The following is a 25161-nucleotide window of genomic DNA, read 5'->3' on the forward strand; positions in this document are numbered from 1 at the left end:
TGTGTTAAATCTAATGTAATACACAAGAGCAACTAGTATAAAAGGGCCAGAAGGGAGGGGAAAAATTTGAGCTGCTCGTGAACATACTCTCGAGAACAGGCCGCCCGAACCCGGGCTTTGTATGAATGAAGGAACGTTGAATAAACTAGATATCATTTTGCATCCACGGGTTGTGTACATTTCAAGTCGGGTATTGTTATTATTGTTGTTATTGTTACATAACAAGGCACTAGGGCCTATCACATCAGACGTCCAGGTGCCAAACACCGAGGAGTCAACAAAGTTTCCAGGCCAGGATGGTATAATTCCGTCCCAAAAGACATGTCTCTAGCTGCTCAGGGACATTCCACTACATGAACGCCGCCACCAAAGAAGCATGGTGTATGTTTTTAGATGAAACTGAATGAATTTCCTCCCTTTAAAACACGATAGCCCATCAGTCCACCACTTCTGACGGCATTTTACTACGGAATAATTCACAAAATGGAAAGCAAGGCCTTACTAAATCTACTTCCTTTATTTCAGGATTACTCCACAAAAGTTTGAAATATGGATTTCAATCTTTGAGCACTAGGTAAAGGGCAACAATAAGTAATGTATGTTTGCAATACATTCCATCAACCCCCCTAATCGATGCCCCAAGTAAATTAAAACTGTAAGGGTATCTTTTGTTCACAGGTTAACACACATGAATATGAGGGATTTTCCACACATATCTGTTTAGACATGCACAACCACAAATGAATCTTGTGTGGCTTTTCCTTATTTTTACAGGCAATAAAGACAACCCAGAAAAGAGTTCAACAAGCAGTGTTGTAATGATTGACCATAAAATTTCTTTTAAACAGAATCCCTGAATGGCTTGTTTCCATTTTATTTTATTCTAACCCCAATTGTGCCTAAAAGTGTTTTCCTGGGTTTTGAATCCTTTTTTCGGGGAGGGGGAACAATATGAAGGAAGATATGAGACGGCGAGGACCCCCCCCTGCTTTGTGTTGATCATTGTTTCACTGGAATGTGAGGAAATCTTTTCAGACACTTGGGGGAGACGTGTTAGGTAACAATATGGACATGTTGGGAGGTACCTCTCGGCCTCATTTCTTGCTGGATGTAGGAGAACAGGATGCTTATGGGAAAAACTCAGAAAAAATTCAGAATTCAGCCAAATATATGAACATTTCATTTGAGCCGTAAGTTTGAAAAACCCTTTTGCTTTCCTTTCCCGTCAGCCCCAAATGTATGCAGCTTTAAAAAGAGCTAACTTAAAGCAGGAATCAAAAGCTCAACACTAATGCATATTTTATCATTAAATACTGAATGATTTCCCTTCTGAGAGTGAATTATATATAACGGGTTTGCCCTTACCCAACGTATATTAATAAACACTGTATGCTCAGTGCTTGTCTGAGAGCTTGCGAAAAAACCTCACAAGCTTACTCGGGTGGGACTCGAACCCACGACCTCCTGCTAAGCACTTCTGAGAGTGCTTAGAATGATTTCCCTTCTGAAAGTGGAGAATGTAACCTTTCTACACTGCCTGAACAGAGCTTCATCATCTGATTGGTGAAATGTAGATCACATGGCATGAATCACTTATCCAAATGCAGGGCATGTAACTGCAGTATGCAGTAAATGTAGAATGTGGAGATGGGACAGCGAGGCCAATATAAGCCAACACAATAGGAAGAAGAAAGTTAAAAAGAAGTGGCCACCAATGTGAAAAACCAAATTTTCGACACTACTGGGTCTTTGTTGGGGCTTGGAATGCTGGTCACAAGCCCCAACAACGGTTTAAAAATCAGATGAAGCTCTGCCATGATGCACTTTACATACATGTAGCTGTCATATGGCTAATAAGAGATGTGAACTCATCGCTTTTACTATGGTAGACAAACTCAGCAAGCAATTTCTGAAACTGTGATGCTTGTAATAAGAAAAACATTGGATACACTGACAAAAGAAAAAATTGAAATCAGATGAGAAAGTATGTTGAAGCATGAGCTGTTTTTGAGGACCACTTCTTGTCCAGATACTATGCCGCATTTAGAAACGAAAACAAAATGGTGATGCATTCAAACATTGTGCAAAAAAAAAGAAAGAATAATCTTGCAAAAAATAATGAAAAAATAATGAATTTGATAGGGAGTCACTGTAAAGCAATGATTGAAGCTGTATGGGCTCTCCTCCAGCTGACAGAATTACAGTATACTCACAAATTTAACCCAACATGTACAATGCATACATAAGCATCTCAGTTCGATTAGTAACAGGTGAAGGCTACAGAGCTCCAGATCGTAGTGGTGGTGAAACCAGTATGACTCCATCTCCCCGAACAAAGAGCATGGATATATTTCTTTTAGTGGTCTGTGATAAAAGAAAATGAAATTAAAAATAAAAGAGCATTTATTTCTTTTTCCCTTTCAACCATTACTACATATTTATAAGCAATTATAATAAAGAATAATTCAAACGTTAATGATAAAAATCTAGGATACTTCAGAAAGACGACAATAACAAGCTTTTGTAGTAAATATCAGTAGCAAATACAACTGTTCAAATTTAAATATTCCTCTGGAAAGAATTTTGTATCATGGTAGGACTTTTGTTTTATGCACATGTATATTACAATAATATACATGTACATGTACCTTAGACAAGAACAAAAACTAGATGAAATCAGGGTTGCAAAAATACATGACATATATGAGTTAACTAATATGACTCCATGTTTGTTTATAAGTGTAAGAATTCACACAATTTCTGCTTCAATGAAATCAAAATACATGTGCTTTGAAAATTGAAGCCTCATACCCGACATTCATTTGGTTTGCTTGTCTACTTATTTTGCCAGCCCGTGTCAACCTGATCCCCATGATGTTAGAACCCTATCACCCAATGAAAGAAAATTTGAAAGATATCATTGTTGCAACTCTAAAATACAACTCTGGAAAAAAATCATTAGACCACCATAATTTTGTTTAGTTTATGCCACTCAGAGGGTGTCGGTGACCCTGATATGAGCTTTGTTCTGATATGAGCTGCACTTCGGCATGCTCTCCACTAGCCAATGACAGTCTTTCTGTGTCACTGCTGACCACTCCTGATGTAAACATTCAAACAACTCTGCTTTGTTTGACGGCTCCGTGGTCTTGCATTTTTTGTTTAATTCTGTTCCACAAGTTTTCAATTGGGTTTAGGTCAAGTGTCTGAGCAGGCCAGGTCATGATGCGGATGTTATGATCTGTCATCCATGTCTCAACTGAATTAGCTGTCTGGCAAGGCGCACTGTCCTGCTGTAAAACCAAATTATTAAAGTTGGGTAATGCAGACACTGGGCAGTAGATTTTCTACCAAAACTTGTTTGTAGGTGGCCTGGTTCATTCATCCTTCACATTATCGCATTTGTCTGAAGCAGCCCTACATGTGTATAATCGCAAAATCACCACCAAATTTCACCTTAGGAATCAAACACTCAGGCTTGTAGGCTTCCCCAGACCTTTTTCTCGCCATCACATGGAAGGGGGGTGGAAACAACTGGAAATTAGACTCATTGCTGAACAAGACTTCAGCCCAGTCATCAACAGTCCAATTCTTGTGTCCTTTGGCAAATTGTAACCTTCTCTTCCTCTGCTGTGACTTCCAGCCAGCTTCCAGGAGTCTGAAATTACAGACTCTCCTGAATCCATGCCATCACATGGAAGGGGGGTGGAAACAACTGGAAATTAGACTCATTGCTGAACAAGACTTCAGCCCAGTCATCAACAGTCCAATTCTTGTGTCCTTTGGCAAATTGTAACCTTCTCTTCCTCTGCTGTGACTTCCAGCCAGCTTCCAGGAGTCTGAAATTACAGACTCTCCTGAATCTCAGTTTTTAAACTTTACCACACCTTCTGAAGGTCACTGGAGGTCAATCATCGATTTTTTTACGTGAACTGATGAGTAGTCACCTGCGCAGTACAGGATGCTGTTTCCTGTTTCCTGGCTGCAAGCTTGGTGTTTCCATACCACCCTGCTTCTTCTTAGTGTGGTGGACTGCAGTCTGATATACTCAGCCTTGTAGCCACCTGCCTTTCACTGTAGCCTTCATCCAGCAGAATGACAATGGAGTTCTTTGTTGCTTTGCTCAGCTATTTAGTTTTTTGAATGATTAAACTGATAATTTATTTGTTCCTGGTAACTGTCTCCGTATGAGTGAAAACTGTGTACCACAAAATCACAGTGTTTTAGAGTAATTTTAATGATGTTTGCATAATTTTAACGATATTTGGATACTCTGCTAATATGATCGGTTTGAAAATATAATCATAAAAGGAAGCTACTGACACCACTGAAATGACATTTAAGCAGTAAATGGATGAATTGTTACCAATGTGAAGTTCTAAACTACATGTACATCAGTTACCAATAATTTCCATATGCAGTGAAATGGCTTTGACATATCCACGAAAAGGGACAGAAACATTAGTGGTCTAAAACTGTTTTCCGGAGCTGTATACACCTGTACAATGGTACTAGTGACACCAATGTTTTTGAAAGTGATTTTTATTTTTTTGGCAAACGATTTTGGTGATACAACTATGAAGTTGTCCACAAAGTGTACATGGCTAAAACTCCCTGATAGTGTAGATATAAATGTAGAGCATGACCTTTTTGGTAACTACTACCTGAAATGACTCCTTTATTTTGCATCCTTCAATAGCCTGATGAAATGTTGAAAACTTCTTATAATTTCATTAAAAAAAAACAAACTAAAGGTGGTGTTTGTGAACAAACACAGGCTGTTTCAGAGTTTGCTGTTTTAGTCAAATCGTATTATAAAAGAAGAATGTTTACAAAATACATGTAGATTTGATATGCTAATTTTAGTTTCATGGAATACAGCTGAGTTACCAAAATATTGGCTATACTGGCTATATATCTGTGTAGAAAGTCAATTTGAAAGAAAAACCAAAATCATAATAAATTCATCGATGTCATCATGACATCATTTTAACTGTTTCATATCACCATTTGAGTCCATCCTTGATGCAACTACATGTACATGTATAATGAAAAAAGAACAATATATTTTAAAGGTTGCACAGTCCATCCTGATTAGACGTGCATGCAATGGTCATCAAATGAGATCAATATTGCTGTAAAATACTTTGTTTTCCAGTTACATGCAAACTTACAACACAATTGGACGTGTACTTCAGGAGATAAAGAACTTTAAAGATGGTACCAGTAGTGTCACATGACATGTCACGTGATATCATCACCATCACATCAGGTCAACAGTCCTCTAAAATACTTCGTCCTGAAGTTACATGTATATGCAAGGTTTCAACCCTATTGCATTGTATTTCAAGATAAACAGACCGACCATTAAAGAGTGCACCTTTAAAGTCACATGACTTGTCATGTGATATTATCATCATCACATGACATCACTTTTCCTCTAGAACACTTCGCTTTAAAGTTATATACAAAGTTTCAACACAATCGGACATGTACTTTAGAAGTTATAGTGGTTGTTTATAGCCGCACGAAGTAATCTTTAGGCAATACTCTCAGTTGACAGGTGACCTTCATTGATGCCTGAATACATGTATTTCAGCCAGGCCTGCATCCTTGTAAAAAGAGCCAGATTGTGCAGTGTCATGTAACTTTCTTTTGTTCATGAACCTGCTACAGTGTGCTGCTGACCTCTTTTCAGTAGGGGCCAAATTAGCGTGCAGTGGTACTGTGTGGCTCATCGCTGCAGTGGAGTGCTTTTGTCCCCGGTGGTAATCCACTCGCTCTAAATGCCCAAAACCCTGGTATACTGTTTTAAAACGAGGCTGGATTATTACCACTTTTGCGAGTGAAAAATCTCAATAATGCCCAGTAGCCTGGTCTTTTGTTCGGAGTATGGTCGTTTGTTACGCTGCCCTGTTCCCTTTGTCCGAGTTCGGAGACCCCGGCCACACATATAAAGCATATGTGTCCAATTCCGGAGTCCCCGGCAGGAAGTGGTTAATCATGTACACATGAAGGGATACGGCTGAAAGGCTCATGTAGATTTTCGATTTTTTTATCTCTCAGAGATGACCGACATACACAACTTATAAGGCTGTCGTTTATTTATTTTTGATATACACGTAGTCACATCCAATTGTACAAAATGAGAATCTGCATTAACCCTTGCGACAGGAAGAGAATAAATCTTTTTATCTTTCGTAAGAAAGATTCGGGTCACTGACTCAATTTGTTTGTAGCCTTGCCACTCTGGTAACAATGTACATGTACATATGTACATTACTATAACACAACGTATTGAATAGGTACACGAATGATCTAAAACACATGTAGACATGCCCGTGTACATGGTACATGTATGTGCATACTGTTCTGAAAAAATCTGGTTCCACATGGTTGTTATAAAAAGGTGTACTTTGGACATAATATGACACCACCAGTGACATTTAGTTTTGCTTTTAATCATGCACTGTCCCTTAACATCAGGCTTGTTTTTTTTAATAATTAAATGTGTGGTGTTTTAATATTTTTGGAATCCTTGTGAGCCATAATTGTGATCTGGCCCTAGGTTTTCACACAATTTGTATTTATTGCAGCAAAATGAGGTTAGTTTTACTCAGCTGGGTGAGAAAACTAAGCATCTTTACTTTGTTTTCGAGAAACCAGGGATTACAAAAAATAGCAAATTTAAGAATGACTTATCCTGGTATCCTTATGATTGGTCTTTTTTCTATGTGCTTTTAGAATATACTGTGTCAAGATGAAAAAAAAACTAATATTATCCACCATAAATGTACACTGTTGAAAATAAAATTAAGAAAACAACTATAAAGGGAGAAAAAAACCAAAAAAACAAATTGGGACACAGAAAAACACGCAACAATAATTACAAAAGTGACTGGGATATTGGGGAGTAACTCAGCTTAAAATCAGCAATCATCATCTGCAATCCTCTGAAGCACTGTACAGTAGTTTGATGATGCCCAGTGACTATTAACTCACATCTGCAAAACCCCATTTCAAGTCTGGGGCATGTGGTAAGCCAAATTTACCTTATAGATTTCTTCGTATGTCTCTTCATCAATCTCCATAGTTGTCACTGTCTCTTCTACATCACCAAGGATCATATTAAGATGTTGGTCATATGCCTGAAAGGATAAATTTCAAGTGCATGTGTAAATGTTACATGAAGTACCCAGTTACAAAAGGATTCAACATGCATACTACACATTGTCGGGTGCCCAGCAGAAGGGCGTAAGCACACTTACGCCCTTTCGCCGGGAAGCATGATCACAGCAGGAAAAAATGTTCCCGGCAAAAGGGCGTAAGAAACACACTCTCATTAGTTAGTAAAAAGGATACAATTTAATACAAAATCAGCCTGGGCTGTACAAAAAGCAACCTTTGAACAAATTATTAAAGGACTAGGGCTTTTTTTTTTACTTTTTGCCAAGAAATCTTCATATTTCATTAAAATACAATAGTTGTATAATTTCGTCCTTTTGCTGGGAAACGTTTTTTGCAGTGATCATGCTTCCCGGCAAACGGGCCCAAGCGCTTAGGCCTCTCTGCCTGGCACACGACGACATAGTGTTGCGTTCCAACAAATATTCTCCTACATACTGGTAAATGTACATGCTATTTCTATTACGCACCACACGCTCAGCCCACAGCAAGTGCATGGTGACTACCAGTCATATTACATGCACTGTGCACAGAGTGCATTGCATCCCACATTCGAGATACATGTTTGTACACACTCATACTCCACCACGTAAAGAGGGTCCAAGAACATGTGTCATCACAACATCATCAGTGGTTACGTGACATGAGATTAAAGGTGCAGTTTTTCTCCATGGGGATTGTACACGTTTTTGTACTATTCTTGAGCTTAATGGGTGAATCTTCCAAAACTTTGACCAAGAATTACTACACTACATGTCATGTGAGCTTAATGGGTGAGTCTTCCCGAACTTTGACCAAGAATTACTACAAGGAACGAAAGAGAAATCAGACTAAATTTTCCCTTCGATCGATTATAAATATACTCAAGAGTGAGAATATCAAATAATACGTAATAATTTTTTCAGGTTAGACGCTGATCACCTGACATGAACTTAAAGGAGCAGTTTTTCTGCACACGTGTTTTCAGCCCATTGACTTTGTGCACTTTTCAAGCCACAATTTTGGTAACTTTGCGATGTTTGATCATTATCAAATTGATAGCCAAGACACATCATGATACAAATTTTACTGGAAGTAGATGACATTATGATGATGTCATCATTTGATTTATTATTGATTTTTCAATATATTTCAGCCAATTGACTTTGTACACATTTTCCAGCCATCATTTTAATAAACTCTTAGATCTTTGATCATCACCAAGGTTATAGCCAGCAAAGACCCTGATGAAAAATTTTGCTTAATTTATGATGCCATGATGACATCATCACCTTATTTCTTTTTGAATTTTGAATAGTTCATTTTTGCCACAGTGTTTGTACACGTTTTTCCTTTACTTTTTTTGCTAATGTTTTTACTAAACATTAATGAGTGAGTACTCCTCAACTTCAACGGAGCATTACTACTATAACAAAAGAGAAATCAGACTAAATTTTCCCTTTCGTTTGATTACAAATATACCCAAGAGTCAAAATATCAAATGATATTTCATAAAACGTCTTCAGTTTAAACGCGAATCACCTGACATGAACTTAAAGGAGCGGATTTTCTGCAAAGAGATTTTTACCTCCTTGACTTTGTACGTGTTTCGGGCCCATTTTGGAAACATTGCGATGGTTGATCGTTATCCAAGTGATAGCCAACAAAGACCCTGACGCAAAATGAATGCCAAATTTACGACCTCATTCATGCTGATGTCATCATTTGATTTATAATTGATTTTCAACATTTATTTCAGCCCATTGACTTTGTATGCGTGTTCATGCCAACATCATTGGTAACTTTGCGATGTTTGACCGTCATCAAAGTTACTGCTAACAAAGACCCCGAAAAAGGAACTTTGTCAAATTTATCACATTATGATGACGTCATCACCTCATTCTGAATTGATTTTTGAATATTAAATTTTCCCCATAAGCTTTGTACACGTTTTTCAACAGCTAGACTTATCGGGGACTCTGAGTCAATCTACCTAATTTCATTATCGTGCACACTGTCATTCCACCACGCCAAGAGGGTTCCAGGGCAAAATAGTCATAATGACATCATCAGGTGTCACGTGACATCAGGCTTAAATGTAAAAAAGAGTGCGAAAAAGCCCTTTGTTCTGATGGCAAACAGACAAATAACCTCTCGTTGAGTTTGCATCTCTGGTCTGAATTTTTCGTGTTTTTTGAACGGGGAAGGGGTTCAGTAATTCACTGGGGATTTGTGGATTAATGGCCTTACTTTTTCCCAACTGTTAAAACTGAAAAAAGCTTATTGAAGAAACAATCATTATTTCTTTGTATGATTTTCCTTCCGCCATGTGCATATGCCACAGATAATTTGAGCCAATCACTCGTGTGATGCATTTAACGACTGGCCATGGTTGGTAATCATGACGGGTAATTTGGATGTACAACTAAACATTGGAGTGGCCTAAGCCCCACTCTCTGTAAATAGTTTTGCTCACCCAAGCAACAGTCATTTTGCAAAACCTGTGATTCCTCATGTTTTCCTTTTTGTAACATTTTGGTTTTTATGTTGTCTCAATGCTGTCATTCATTTATAACCCTGATTTACTCCCATTGATTGACTGGTATATGGAATTTGGGAATTATTGTCATTGTTTCCAAAAAGTATAAGCCTGTCTATGACTTTAATTATCAGCAGACCTAACTACATGTATGTTTCTTTTGTTTGAAGCAAGTTTTCGATGTTCATTTAAAAGTGCACAGAAGTTTGGAAGCCCAGGGGGGATGTGAGGTATTCTTGATTGTTCAGTACAGCAGTGTTTGTTATCCCTACGTTGTACATGTACTGTAGTCCAACAGACATGCCCTACATGCTGGGGCTAGCTACATGTACCAGTACTGTATAACAACTACGGTCTGATTGGATGTACTGGAAATGTTAATCTGTGAAGGGTAAATGTTTAAAGTACAGGTAATTTCATTTTCATCTTCAAAATTATGAATGAAAATACATGTAAAAGGTATGTATCACAATTGTCCACACTTACATTCAACTTGCCTTTCAGCTCCCTGTCATTCCTCATCTTAACATAAATGCGTTCATCCAGGCTTAGCCGAATGAGATCCAGAGGCTCCTCTACAGTACTGGTGGGTCCTTGCTACATGAAATACATGTACATAAGAAAAAAGAACTTTCAACAAATCCTTTACAAGGCTCATAGTATAATTCCAGATCCAGGTTCCTGAATCCTTAACCTCTTCCTTCGTATTATACATGTATATGCAGAAATCATTTTTTTAAATAAAAAAACCAAGGAATGAAAAAAAAAATGTATTGTGCCATTCCCACACTGTCTAGTACTATGCCTCACACACAACATGAAAGCAACTTTGAAATTAAAATACATCCATGTACCAAGGTGTTCCAAAGGCAACAAACGTGGGAGCCTTTGTGTCATCACTCAACACCTCCTCATATCATGCTGTAGCCTGTTCAATCAATGAATACATACATGTAACAATACATGTACATGTAAGTCGTATCCAGTCATCCATCACATCTTACTGCGATGAAGTAATCAGCATTGAAGAAATAGGCAATGGCTGGATGTGATGGGCAATGGCATGACGTGACAGGACGACACAATGCCACAACACAACACATATTTGTTGTCTTTAAAATGCCATAATGTACGTGTACATGTACATATACGTGTATGTACAATCATTTACCAGCTACAATGTACATGTACACTGCATAAATACATTTTCATGCTCCTTCACTTTGCTCATTCGCATGAAAACACCTTGATTCTTTTGAATGAACACTGAATGGACCAACACAGAACAACAAGGAATTGATTCTAGGTTTTATAATAGAGCATGGGAGAGGGGGTTTCAAAATGCAGATGAGTGCTTCAACCTTCTGCTTCCAAATACTGTAGGTACAATAAAAGTTCAATACACAATCGATATAAATGTTAAGAAAACAAATTAGAACATTCATTTAAAAAAAAAGTTGGTCTAACACCAATAAAAAGCTTAAACAATCCGAAGTCTATGTAAATTCTGAAGAAATTGGCTGGAAGACCTTGAGCTATTTTGAGCAACTATGGAAATATTATGCATCACTAACAAGTAAATTATACAAACTTCATGTAAAAAAAATACATGTACATGTACATGTATGTACAGAGTGATCCTACAACCAAGTAAGGCCAAATAATTATAATAAATAAAACATGCCAGCAATTTGTATCAGCTAAAAATTGAAGCACGATACCAATGCATATACTGTATGTAGTACATTTGACTTCAATATTCTGAAATGTTACAAAAATTCAGTATCGCATTGATTAAACACAAAATTACATGTATACTAAGAGAAATGCAATACTGTAAGTTGCAGGAGCAAAATATTAGTGACTATTTTGATGAATTAATCCAAATAAATTTTCTATACAATCAGAAGCTGCCGCAGATTTGAAAACTGGCAGAAGAACTGTTTATGAGGGCAGCATAAAGAAATATAAATATAGTAAATGTAAACTTAATACTGATATTTCTAAACAGAACACCAACAGAACACAGTAATTTTGGTGAATGCTGCACTCATGATTCTTTCCGTTAAAGCCATTACATTGAGCTGACAAAACATAAAAAAAGTTCATTAATACAATTTTAAAAAGTGATCTCACTCTCAAAACCACTGCTGTGTTGACTGCCAGATACAAAAAACCACAAAAAAAACATTTTAATGGAAAATTGGAAATGTACACCTGAAGTATGCAAGTCAATGCTTTTAGGCTTCAATTAATGTGAGTTCTCTTCGTGATAATTTAAATAATTCAGCATACAAAGCACATACATGTAGAAGGAATATAGAGGTATCAAATAATGAAAGATTAAAGTCTGGATCAAACGGGTCTAAGATGAAGCAAAGCACACATTCAGGTCATGCAGTACCAGGATCCAGCCCAGCATACATTGTTTCCGCCTTCACTGTTCCCTGCCTCAGTGCTTCACTGAACTAATCCCTACATCTGGATCCCTCTCTACACCATATACAGTTAGAATCCTGCTGCTGAATAACTCGCAACGTCGAGTTATTCCCCGGTTCTTCTCAGAACCACACATACTCAAGAAAGAGATTGATCCATGGCGTAACCGCAATCGAAAGAAAGTCAAGTGAACGTCGTATTATGCCATGTGTATGTAATACTCTACATGTGAGCGGTATGCAGTAGTAGACTCAACCTGCCCTACATGTAGGTAAGGGGAGAGTCTACTGCCTGCAACTTACGCAGATTACCTATAGATACATATGCAGAGTAGCACCGAACCCAAGGACAGTGGGATGGCAAGGACGCACCACTAACACCCTAGCCACAACCATGGAGGCGACGGAAGGACCAAAGTGAATGCAAAGTGTTGCCGACAAAACATCCTCCTTAAGGTCTTTCGGGAACACCGTATTTTAATGTCTTATCAATAGAGGCCGCTTATTCCACACTCATTGCTAATCCAGGCCACTTAATTTTTTTTACATGGTTTACGAGCATGTGACAAGTGTATCACGATAATAGTCAGCTAATTTCCTTTCTGTTTTTAAAATCCGTCAGCTCAGCAAAGTGAGTGTTTTCTTTATTAGTTTATCATTTAGTTATTGCCTTCGGATAAAGGCAATACGACACATTTTTGGTTATTTTTCGCGGCTAATAAGTAGTAGCATTTTTATATGAATATGTCCACGTTTTGGGGAACCATGATTCATGTACAGTGTATGCATGTTACACATGTATAACATGATGTCGCACATGTGTTGTCATTAGGCAATGGATGCTAATGTGCATTTAACTGGAGGTCTAGACGTTTGTGACTAGAATTTGTGTCAGTGGCATATATAAGTTTTGTCTACATAATTATTTATTTTGTATTTTTTAGTCGAACCATCCTTCAGACACCATTAACCATCAACCGTTAGACGTCAACTATCAAATATTGTCATTTGGATTCCGTCACACCTTTGAAAACCGTCATATATGCCATCCCAGTAATTTTGCCATCATTGAAGACACCGTCATCCTTTCTAGCCTATATGTAGAGTCACCTCACACATATGACACCTTCGTGATACAGCAAAACCAGTGATTTATTTCTTGCTTGAAAGTATCAAATGAGAGTTAAGCATAAGTGGACACTAGAATTGAATTTAGATGTGTGTTGATTGCTGAGCATATAGCGACAGTTTGAAGTCAAGTAGCCTGAGTGCTACACAAAGATATAAATATACATACATTGCATTGGCAATGCACAATATCAGATTAGGAAGAACACGATCCAGACTCACTAGATCATCTGAAGCTCAAGAACATTGATGTAGGAGCATGCAAGGGATGGGCCCCATCAACCAGGAACCTGGTGTAGAGGAAGACTGGCACCCCAACCAAAATTTTAGACATCGGTAATGCTTATCATGTGTTGAGGCGGAACAAAGGGAAGACCTCCAGTAAGATTGACTCTGGCCGCCCACTGAGACAAATGATGACATACTAGAGCCGACAGTGGGACTTGCAGATCGAGGGGATCCCAGCTTGGTTTGAAATAAGAAAGATGGCACTGGAGAGGCCGCATGTAAAGCCGACACCAAGGAACAAGGTTAACGAGACTGGCCATCAGCCCAAGCAGGTCGAGACTCGCCTGGAGTAAGAAAGTAAACATGAAGCCCTTCTAGGTGAGGTGTGGTGGGACTGAAAGGATGGCCAGCTTGTGAAGAAGGTTGGAAATTTTCGACTCCAGAGCCCGTCGTTTGGAGAGATCACTTGGGACCAGAGTCAGTCAAAACGTCATGTTGGACAGAGGGGGGCTCGTGAATTCCAATTGGTAGCCGTAGCTGAGAGAGGCGAGACCCCGTCCATCTGAAGTTATTTCCCCCCTAACCCTATGAATCTTTGAAGGCGGCTGCCAACAGGTTTGGAGTTGGGGGTTGTGTGGGCAAAATGGTACAGTCACCTGCGCCAACCCCGTTTTCGTGATCTGCACGGTGCCCAACTAAAATCAAAACTATGGGCAAATTCACCCTTCAGTATACACACAGTAGAAGAATTCCAGCTATAAAATTCTATGTAGCCATTTTTTCTATTGTAAAAAGCCCTCTACAATAAAATCTCAATAACTCAAAGTCAGTTAACTCGAAACACCGCTTAACTCGAAGAATGATTAATTCCCGCCAAAAGAATAGGCTTTTACGTACAAAAACATATCCATAACTCAAACTGCTCACGTTGCCGGATTCCTTTACCTCTAAGTTTTTGTGTAGCAGATCAAAAAGAAACCGCTGCCAAAATACATGTACTTCCAGAAAGTATTAACAGAACGCAGGTCTACATGTAGTTATGAATATTTCTCACACGCACACTTCGTCTTTTCACACTGGAACACTTGCAACCGCGCAAACAATTATGATCGATCTAGACATGTAAACCACACCGTGACAGCAAAAATCTGACTTACAGAATTGACACAATTGTTACTATGGGCTCATTGTAGCCAGTGCGTCGGCAGGCCAACTGATGGCTGTTTTGCGGTGGCTGCGGCAATGCATTGGAGATCTTTGTGTATGCCACATGCCACCACACGTATGGAAGTTAAGTCTGGCCTAATGGTCTGGCTCAAACTGCTTGCGCTCACCTGTGCAATGGCTGCCCAATTAGAGCCACCAACCACAGCATGAACACACGCAGTAGACCAACCATGTGACTACAATGCAAGCTTTGAATATGCTATGTGAGATGCGTCCCCGTCGCAGCTGCTAGAAATCTGCAGAGCTTTTGTGTAGCCAAATCTCACTCCCAAAAAAATAAACAAAAGTTTGAAAATAAAGGACAAAGAACAATAAATAAAAACAGACACCAATAGCATCTTTGTTTTTACGAAATTTTATTGAAGCGCAAAAAGGTGTGCCCTCATGTGATGAAAAAAGTCATCTGACTCATCGGGAAACCCCGCCCGAGTACGCATATGCAAGGTGCTGTGTTGCGGTATCAGAAATGGGACCCCCACAATGCGTCACAAATGCACAACGCAAAAGAAAGATTTGCCACACAAAGGTACACAGTTTAAATGATTTACAGTACATGTAATGTGTTATTTAACAGCCGATTGACAACAAAAATCCTCCGCAAAAATGTCTTTCTATGAACAAAAACTTGTGGCACCAAAGTGCCACAAGTTATGATACACATCGTAATAATGACTTAACTTCAAAAGCAACCCTTCAAACAGAAAAAATTTGTTTGGTAGCCATTGGCTCTTAATGGGGGAAAATCTACATGTAGGTGCAAGCACTAAGTTTAGTAAACATGTGCACTGAATATTCATGAACACACGTACACACATGTGTTTACATGTACATCGTCCATCCATGCCACAGTCATGACACAAGGCAGCCCGTCAAAAAGGAAAAGAAGAAAAAAAACAAAAAAACTAGAGCTTATCTATCTGTTTGCCAACAGAACAGAGGGCTTTTTCGCATTCTTTTGTACATTTGAACAACTACGGCATCATGACATCAAGTCATTTTTCGTATATAACACCCCTCTTTTAAATTATCTGAAAAAGTTTCAACCTGATAGAACATATATACTTCAGGAGATATTGGGCTTTAAACAGTGCACCTTTAATGTCACATGACTTGTCTCCTGATGACGTCATCATCAAATCAGGTCAAAATCCTCTAAAGCACTTCCTTTTCAAGATATCTGCAAGATTTGAACCCAATCGCACAGCTACGTCACGAGATAAGGGGCCTTAAAGAGTGCACGTTTAACGTCACGTGACATGTCTCCGGATGACGTCATCATCACATGAGGTCAATATTCCTCTAGAGCACTCCCTTTTCAAGATATCTGCAAGATTTGAACCCAATCAGACATCTACTTCAGGAGATATGGGGCCTAAAGAGTGCACCTTTAATGTCACATGACTTGTCTCCTGATGACGTCATCAAAACATCAGGTCAATATTCCTCTAAGGCACTCCCTTTTCAAGATATCTGCAAGATTTGAACCCAATCAGACATTTACTTCAGGAGATACATGTATGGGGCCTAAAGAGTGTACCTTTAATGTCACGTGAATTGTCTCCTGATGGAGTCATTATCACATGAGGTCAAAATTCCTGTAAAGCACTCCCTTTTCAGGGTATCTGCAAGATTTGAACGAAATTGGATATGCACTTCAGGAGATAAAGTATTTTAAACGAGGCACCATTTAATGGCACATGACTCGATTGGCCTGAGATGACACCTGGAGAGTGTGTACTAGGATCCTTCTCACCAGTCATGCCAGTTTTGTTGCGGTGAACTGTTTGGTTGTTTCCATACGCCAAAACTCTGTGTACTTTGTTACTCCATTGCCACTTTTGAGCCTATGAAGTGGACGACGATGCAAGTGATTTGTATTCTGATAAAGAAAAGGTGGTAACAATGTATTGTTAAACCCAAGTTCATCTTGTATTGCAGAATTTGAGTACAATTACCAGCTGAGATACCAGAACCGAGCTCGAAATGAAATGGACTTTACTCTTGGACATTAACTTATAGGTTCCTTTGGTGCGGTCCAGGTCAGACTGTTATTGTAAAACATTTTGCTTGTTTTGGGTATTTCAAATCTTGTTTAATTGAACCTGAGTAATCTCCGTCACTACATCAGTCAATAATATTGAAAATAGCGGATAATTAAACTAAATTGCTGATAGTCTGGTTTGGTTTTGGTTTCAGAAGAGTTAATTGTGAGAATAGGGAATACCTGATTGGAAAACCAAACTCTCTGATTTGGGTACCCTTTCAAAGTGAAGTGTATGCATATTTCCAATGGCGACTGTAGATTATGTAGTTATTTGTAGTTTGCAACCTAATCTTTCATATCTTTCCAGTCACACTTCCCAAAATTGGGGGTACATGTGTCGCTGATGCAGTCTGACGACGGTTGTACTGGCCGTCAACTAGCCGAACGTCATACTTGTTTGCGCAGATCAAGTTCACTAGGCTACCTCCATACTGTTATAATTTTTTCGCTGGGCACTTTATCTCTAATATAGAGTCATCATCTCTTACACCATCAGGCTGGCAACTAGCTAGTGGTCCCCTTTCATGGATGACAAGGCCAGTGGTCTTCACCTTTCTCCTACATACACGCTCATAATATTGCTGTGCAAGTGGCTCACATTCTTGACCATGTCTTGTAGCCGAGTTGCCCATGAACCTGTTAATAAGTTTTCTGTTGATCCTCATTCTTAGGATTGGTTTTCTTGGAAACATCTGCAGACTCACTGCTGGTAATACGTACTTTATGTTGATCGAGCCAAAGTGTTGAAGAGGGGCACCCTGTAGCGGCCATCAGCTTCTGACATTGTTCTACATTGCAGGATATGTACTTATTATATAAGGAAGTACAGATCTCATATTGTCGTTTTGCATAAGTGCCATGTTCACTTGGGTGTCAAAGACAGTTTTAGGGGTCTCGTATGGTTTGGCACAAAGAACATGCTTTATTATTGTGCCAGGTATGAATGCAAACCGTCTTCAGCAGTATCTCAAGAAAACTTCAGTTCAGTCCCTAATGCTGACCTCAATGGAAATGTTCTTTCTTGTTTGTTCAAACCAAGTACTCATACTCATAAGCCATTCTGAACACAAACACTAATACCTTACAAGTGCATATATGCAGAATTTGGATGCAGCATGTTGAAAGAAGTATGTTCTTGGTATCAAATCACAACTTCCTGGGAGGGGGAGCTTTTTATGGGTATTGTATTGATGCTTTACACAATGTCATACATAATTATTGTACTAATCACTTTTAATTAAGCTCAATTAATTTTTCAAGCTTTGCATAGCCTATATAGTTGTAACATGATGCAACACTGACAAAAATTAATGTGCAAGTACCATTAAAAAGATGAAAAAGTGACATCCAAGTAGGAAATTCCTATACATGTAATTAAACCCTAATTACAGTCAATTAATTAATTGGTTAATTTTTTGGTACAGTTGCAGCATGATGCTAGCTGTTACTCATCAGATAAACTGGTAAAAGTACTGAATCCCTGCTTAAAACCCCATTGAAGCATTTTTGGATCCCAGTATATTCTTTCTTTGTATTTAAAATCTAAAAAAAATCACATCTCCATTAATATTTGTCCAGTACCAACAAATAATACATCATTTTGAAGTATTTTTCAAGCTCCTTCACATTAGACCTATTGATTAACATTGTTAAAAGTTCAAAATTTCATTACACATACCTATCATATCACAAGGCCTATTCGTGCTCAGACTCGTAAACAGGGCGTGATGTATACTACTCCTTCATATACTGAGCCCTGTCCCTATTCACAGGGATTTCTTTCGAAAAATTTTATTCGGGATATCCGGGGGCATAACTAAACATGAATCGTCTGCTGTTGGTATTGTCATCATGTGAGGTCAATTTTCATTTGTAAACTTTCCCTTCCTTACTACATGTACATGTACCTGCAAGGTTTCAACCCAATAAGACATGTACAATACAATATACAATACAAAACATTATATTTTTCGTGGAAAAGGAATTAAAGAGATTAGATATCGTAAAGCTTTGTCCCTTTTGGCGTTCCAAAAGCTAGTGGCCGGCATTTTGCCAAGTCCCGAGTATATGCCCTACGCACTGTGCGCCGTCTATGTTGCAGGCAGATATTGGGCATCCACACACACACAGTAGCATATGCACAGCATGCGAATTGGATTTGATATTCGAGTTGGCAATTTATATTGTAGGGGTTTTTTGGGATGGCACTTCACCTGTGTGAAAAAGTACACCAGTTCTGCACTTCATGCAGCTGACTTCAATGTTTTAGCTGTCATCTCACACACAATTCATGCTTATACATGTACATGTATCTCTTACAGTTGATTTTTTAATCGAATTTTGAAGAGTAAAAGAAGTTCTTATTGTAACTTCCGGTCTGATGACGTCATCAGCCCCACACTTCACACACATGTTGACTGAGTAAAGATGGTCATCTACACCAATTTTCAGGCGATTCAGACAAACTTTGTCACAGACATCTATTCAAAATTCATTTTTCGAAATTTTTAACCTGTCGCTAGAGGGTGCTTAACAATTACGTGATGTCATCAGTGGATGATTTGAAGAATACTATGACCCAACAGACTAACACCCTTGAAAACAACTTAATACCTAATACCACTTTTAAACAATAAGGCCACTTCTAGTTTTGACTGGAAGGAAGGGTCACGTGATTTGACACACACAAGATGAATTCAAGACCACATTTTATCCTGGCACTTGCTGCAAGCAGGATATTGGGGGGGCCACGGTTGATTTTAAATGGATTTTTATACATTTAACAGAATATTTAAATATTCAATATTTAACAATAAATCACTTGATGATGTCATCATGACATAAATATTTCAGAATTATCTTCATTTTATAGTTATTGCTTGCTGTAAGTTAGACGACAAGCTCCGTTTCAAACTCAGACTTTATTTACGTGGTTTGCAAAATGGCCCTGGTGTCCGTATACAGTGCATTAACAACATATGCTGAGAACGGGAACCACCCAACATATGCTGAGAACGGGAACCACCCAACACGTGCATGTGATCGCTGCACACGTACAGTATCATATGCATGTATGTACAAGTACAGCACACACGGTAAGCTTTTAATTCACGATGCAACTTGCGCTGCCATTTCTACTTTTCTGGAACAAATTTGGAGTATATAATCATTGCTTTTTGATTTTTAAGCATAATCAAAATCACAAGTATTCCAGTACATTTTGAATGTATTTTTAAACAATCTTAAGTTGCAAGTGGCGACTGTATTGTGAAAATATGATCGCATTATGAAGAAGTTGGTCGCATTTGCGACTGATTTAGGCCCAGTTTAAAGCGTTGTTCAAAAAAAATCGGGACCTTCTTTTAACTCGAATTTGGAATAACTCAAATTTTTTGTCCATTCCCCAGAGCTTCAAGGTATCCATATTTTACTGTGCATGTATTTACTTAATCTGGCTCAAAGCGATTCAAAACAATGCAGTTGCAACAGTTGAAAAGAAGAGACAGCAGTACTGAAAAGAAAAAAAGGTGAACATGTTTGGAAGCACATGTAAACAAACACAGGCAATGTAAGTGCCTTCCGTGTAACACGCACTGGACGCGCTGCTATCCACCGTTTCGCCCACTGTTTGCTCATACTTTTCAAAATCTTGGTCATACACACAAGACTGATGGTATAGGCTTTTATACGTCTATGGATAGACACACTGTGGCTTAGCTATGCTAAAAACAGCTGAATGCAGTTGCCCCCAGCTGGAAACAAGTGGCCAGCTGGAATGGGAAGTCTGAAGCGGGCAGTAGGCTGGCAGGGGGTGATAAGGGCAAGACAAATTCTGGGTAGCTGCACATGGGGCTTATAAAAGGGCAAGGCTCGGCCAGCTGGTGAAAGGAGATCTTCTGTGCGCTGTTAATGCATTTGACCTCACTCTCAAGGAGATTAACAAATTGGTCCGCAAAGAGGTCCCTGGCAAACAAAGGGAGACAGACGCCTGAGTATGGATTTCATCAACTCGTGCGGGATGTTCATGGCTTCAATAGATAAATGATTCATGAGTCGCAGTAACTCAAAGAGAAACCAGAGTGAATTGCTCAAGGTCTCTAATCAAGGTGTCATCAAGGCAATGAAAGGCCATGGTAAACTCAGGAGAAATGTTTGTGTCCTCCTTGTATGCACAGGACAAGAACTCAGTCATGAAGAAGAGAAAGAACATAAAGCAAATACCGATAACGGATGCATGGTCAATCCTTCAGAGACATCTGGAGAGTCTTATCAGTGAAAGGGCTACTAAACTTGTCCTGGCTTAATCTTAGCTTTGGCTGCCTCAGAAGCGTCGGGCACTGAAATATAAGTATCATGATTGCCTGGAGGAAAATTGAAGTAAGAACGAAACTAATTGCTGAAGTACCATGTTTGGCTTTGGCTAGTCTGTCCATGGAATCCATGCATGAACGATCAAGCGGAAGCTCGGGAAGACAGAGGGAGAGGAAGACGACCTCAGTAGGCGATGCTTGAACAAGGGGCAATTTTGATCATTCCGTAGAGGAATGGGAGGGAGGAGTCCCAGAACCTGAATCACCTCGTGCTGGAGAAGGCAAAGGTGGGACTCGAAAGGAGAAAGATTGTTCACAGAAATAGGCTCCTCCTCATCAGGAGACTGATCTGAGTCAGAGACTGGCCTGAGTCAGAGACATGCAAAGGTGGGTCAGGACCAGTGGCAGGATCAAGGGAATGGCTCTCAGCAGATGCCAGCTGAGACAGCATAGGAGACAGTGAGAAATCATGCTGTCCAGTATAAGACGCGGAATGCACCAGGGGGAAAATAAGGGTCTAGATCCAGATGAGTAGCAGCCGGAGGATGAGAATAATGCTGAGTAAGTGCTGATATAGATTCTGTGAGAGCACACAACATGCCCAAGCTTTGCCATGGGCCCAGTCCCAGCCACCGAAGTGTGGGAAGAATCCCGACTGGAACAGGCACGGGCAGGAGCCATCGCCTTCTTAGTCACGGTAGCTGGGTGAGAAGCCATAGCAGAGGCCACCAAGAAGAGCGAGTAATGATTATGTAAAGGATGAGAAACACCAGGCGGTATACATACCACAAGGTCAGATGGCTTGTGCCCAGTCAAACCTGGCCGTGGGCCACCCGAAGGGTACATATATGGTCTCGATTAGTAATGGAGCTCTTGCAGCAACGCTAGACTACATGGGCTGCTACGGTACATGGGAAGAGCAGAGTGGCTACGACCAAGGACCTTGAACTGCAGCAAGTGGCTTGGTGAGCAGCGGGGTTGCCCAGCAAGCTGTGGGAAGGAATCTCTCAATAATGGAAGATCGCAATATGTCAGTGACATTAGGGCTGGGTCAATTTAAATAACTCACTATTCGAATATCCGACTTACAATTTGATTGATTATCCAAACATTCGTTTGTACCAACCTGCAGATTATTTATGAACAAATCATACAAAATCGGTTGCAATAATGCACAAAATTGTACAACATAATAGCTTCTCAAAGCTAGGAGTATCTCCAGCCATGATTAAGCAAGATTTAAATTAGGAGATGAATAATATTTCTAGCCCTGTTCTTAAGGGCTAGAAATTGTAAGATTTCTGTCACTTTTCATTTGAATCTGCTTGATACAAACCTCTATGTTAAGCAATTTTTCTCATTTAAAACAAAAGAAAATTTTTCACTTTCTTTTCATGAATTTGGCATTTGAATATTCTTATTCAAAAAAAATATTCGAATATTTAATAACCGATCAAATACTCGGTTATTCAGCACAGCCCAAAGGGATGTGAGTGAGAAGCAAGGTGGAAGCAAAAATTCTCCCCAAACTGGAATCTAATACAGAGAAGTACGGGAAGAAGGCAGCAACATGCTCACAAAACTAACAAGTTATATACATACATGTATATATGTATGTAAGGTACAGTGTGGCTTTATTGAGTGCAATGTTAGTACTTTAAAAAATAAAAGGAACCCACGGATCAATTCTTGCGGTCGGAGGTTGATTCATTCATTGCACTCGAGGCTGCAAGGGGCATTACCCTCCATTTACTTGGTACAGGGATTCGCCTGTTGACTATAATTTTTGCTGCATCGTGATAAAAATAATTGAAACCTGTATGGTACAATGTGGGAGATATTTACCGTGCATAAAAAGTAAAATATCTGGCATATTTGATGGAAAGGATAAGCCTTTAGTAGGCCTAAATTAAAAGATTTTCCCCGTACACCACATTTTTAGAGAGTGAAATGTTAAAAGCCAATAACTGACCATACACAAGAGAAGAATCAAGACTCGGTAATGTCATCCCCACCACGAATATGTTTATTGTGTGCATGTATGCGACAAGCGACGGAACATGCACGAAATAGATCAGAATTCCTGATCCTGGGAATACAATGCTCGAAAAATAGTAAAGTATACGTACATGTAGGACCTACATGTACAAAAGCACCACTCAGTATAGCTGTGGGCCTATGTAAATGGAAAAATCTGACACAAACTTTGACAGAATATTTACTATATTTAACCTTATTACTGATAATCTCATTCTCAAAAATTGCGGAAGAACAAAATAAAAACTAAAATGGTCTTGGTCGGCATGAAATCACTGTCAATAAATTATGTACAGAAATTCCCGGATGTTCCAACCCAAAAATTACAGCCAAAAGCAAAGATTTCTTCAAAAGAATACTAAATAATATTTAAAACCATTTCATGTTTAAGAAAAAACCTTTTGGGGTACCTTTGACTCCAACCTGTCAGCACTTCGCTGAAATTGCTTCGCACGTCCAAAGCCGTGTGTGCTGGCGCAGCGTCGGGCCAGCCGGTATACGATCTCAACGCGTACGCGTGGTTCAGCCTGTCGCAAGGCCGGCAAGGCAATGCTAGAAAACATATACGACAAGCGAAACTAAAGTTGGGACAGCCCAACTACAAGACTACAGTTGGGACAGTCCCAACTATAGTTAGTTATACTACGCTATAGTTGGGGCGTAACACTAACAGTAATAACAAGAGGGGATTTCTAAGAACTAGCCCCACTAGTGTGGCACGGACTCTCACTCCCGATCCATCCTTAGCCACACATCCGTATGCACAATTTCGTGTCGGCGTACTGAACATTTTTGGCGCACCCACTTATAATCGTGGGCGCAATTTCTTTTGCACACGAACATGATTCTTGACCTTCAGTTTTCTAAATACCATTTGTTGAATGATTTCACTCACATTATTCAGGTATTTTCCAGTCTTTTTTCCTTTATCCATTCAATCTAACGGGCTCACTCTCACAGTTGCCATCTTTAAAATAAGGTCGTTGAGCATTACGTCACTTGACCCCTCGTCGTCTCAGCGGCTGTTCCATGGCAAGACATGTAATAAACGGACTGAGCGATAAGATACATGTACTACATGTACCAATGGACTCTTCCAAAACTTTGGCAGTTTTATTATCTTAACATGGAACAGCCGTTGAGACGAAGAGGGGTCAAGTGACATAATGCTCAACGACCTTATTTTAAAGATGGCGACTGTGAGAGTGCGCCCGTTAGATTGAATGGATAAAGGAAAAAAAGACTGGAAAATACCTGAATAACGTGCGTGAAATCATTCGATAAATGGTATTTAGAACGGAAAGGTCAAGAATCATGTTCGTATGCAAAAGAAATTGCGCCCACGATTATAAGTGGGTGCGCCAAAAATGTTCAGTACGCCGACACGAAATTGCGCACACGAATGTGTGGCTAAGGATGGATCGGGAGTGAGAGTCCGTGCCACACTAGTGGGGCTATCTAAGAACGAGCTTTCTTCCTTTTTAACGTGGGTCCTCAATGGAAATCATACCCAAGGCTTAGAGAGATGAGAGACCAACCTGTTCTTGTTCATCGGTCATTTTCAAGCACTTAACCGGTAATAAGAAACCCTTCCCAGCCGGCGATCAAAACGAGCGAGTTCTCGCACAGCAGTTGAGTAACTTTGAATCACATGTACATGTACTGTTGCTGATGTGTACGCGTTACGGTTGCATTGCATCAAATACGCGCCTATAGAAAACAGTGCAAAATCGATCGAAATAGCGCCACCTGTTGACATTCGTGAAGAGGGGGGGGCTCCGTTTTTTCACTGGAAATTCAAGATTATGGCCAAAAGATCACTTTTCGTTTCAATTTCATGGGGGTTAGCCAAGAAGTTTTTTATTCGCCTTTGAACGAAGATACCTCCCAAATAGCAGTAAAACTAAGCGCTCATTTCTGAATGTAGCCACGCACCTTTATGATCCGAAATAGGTCCGCAATTTGGGGCTTTTAGTGAAAGCATGGAAGAAATGCTCCGAACTGGAATATATCGGTCCTAAACTCAGGATTAATAGAAATATTTCT

The 25161-nt window shown here is 39.4% G+C and overlaps 1 protein-coding gene across 3 annotated transcripts; it reads right to left on the reverse strand.

The window, feature by feature from the left end:
• Nucleotides 1–498: 498 nt before the first annotated feature.
• lsm3 (LSM3 homolog, U6 small nuclear RNA and mRNA degradation associated) lies at nt 499–24822 on the reverse strand. Of its 3 annotated transcripts, XM_087132000.1 has the most exons (5): nt 24654–24822; nt 23526–23667; nt 10190–10300; nt 7053–7148; nt 499–2364 (listed from the first exon to the last, which is right to left on the reverse strand). In XM_087132000.1, exons 1-5 carry the CDS (start codon nt 24665–24667, stop codon nt 2278–2280), a joined length of 450 nt encoding a protein of 149 aa, XP_086988126.1. In that variant the 5' UTR covers nt 24668–24822; the 3' UTR covers nt 499–2277. The 3 variants fall into 3 exon arrangements, with proteins under 3 accessions (XP_086988126.1, XP_022107948.1, XP_022107949.1); XM_022252256.2 differs by lacking the exon at nt 23526–23667 and having other exon boundaries at nt 24626–24818; XM_022252257.2 differs by lacking the exon at nt 23526–23667 and having other exon boundaries at nt 24654–24813.
• Nucleotides 24823–25161: the final 339 nt, after the last annotated feature.

The sequence above is a fragment of the Acanthaster planci genome, unplaced genomic scaffold, assembly GCF_054643075.1.
Source record: "Acanthaster planci isolate LZ-2023a unplaced genomic scaffold, COTS_SCS Contig60, whole genome shotgun sequence".
Lineage (NCBI taxonomy): Eukaryota > Metazoa > Echinodermata > Asteroidea > Valvatida > Acanthasteridae > Acanthaster > Acanthaster planci.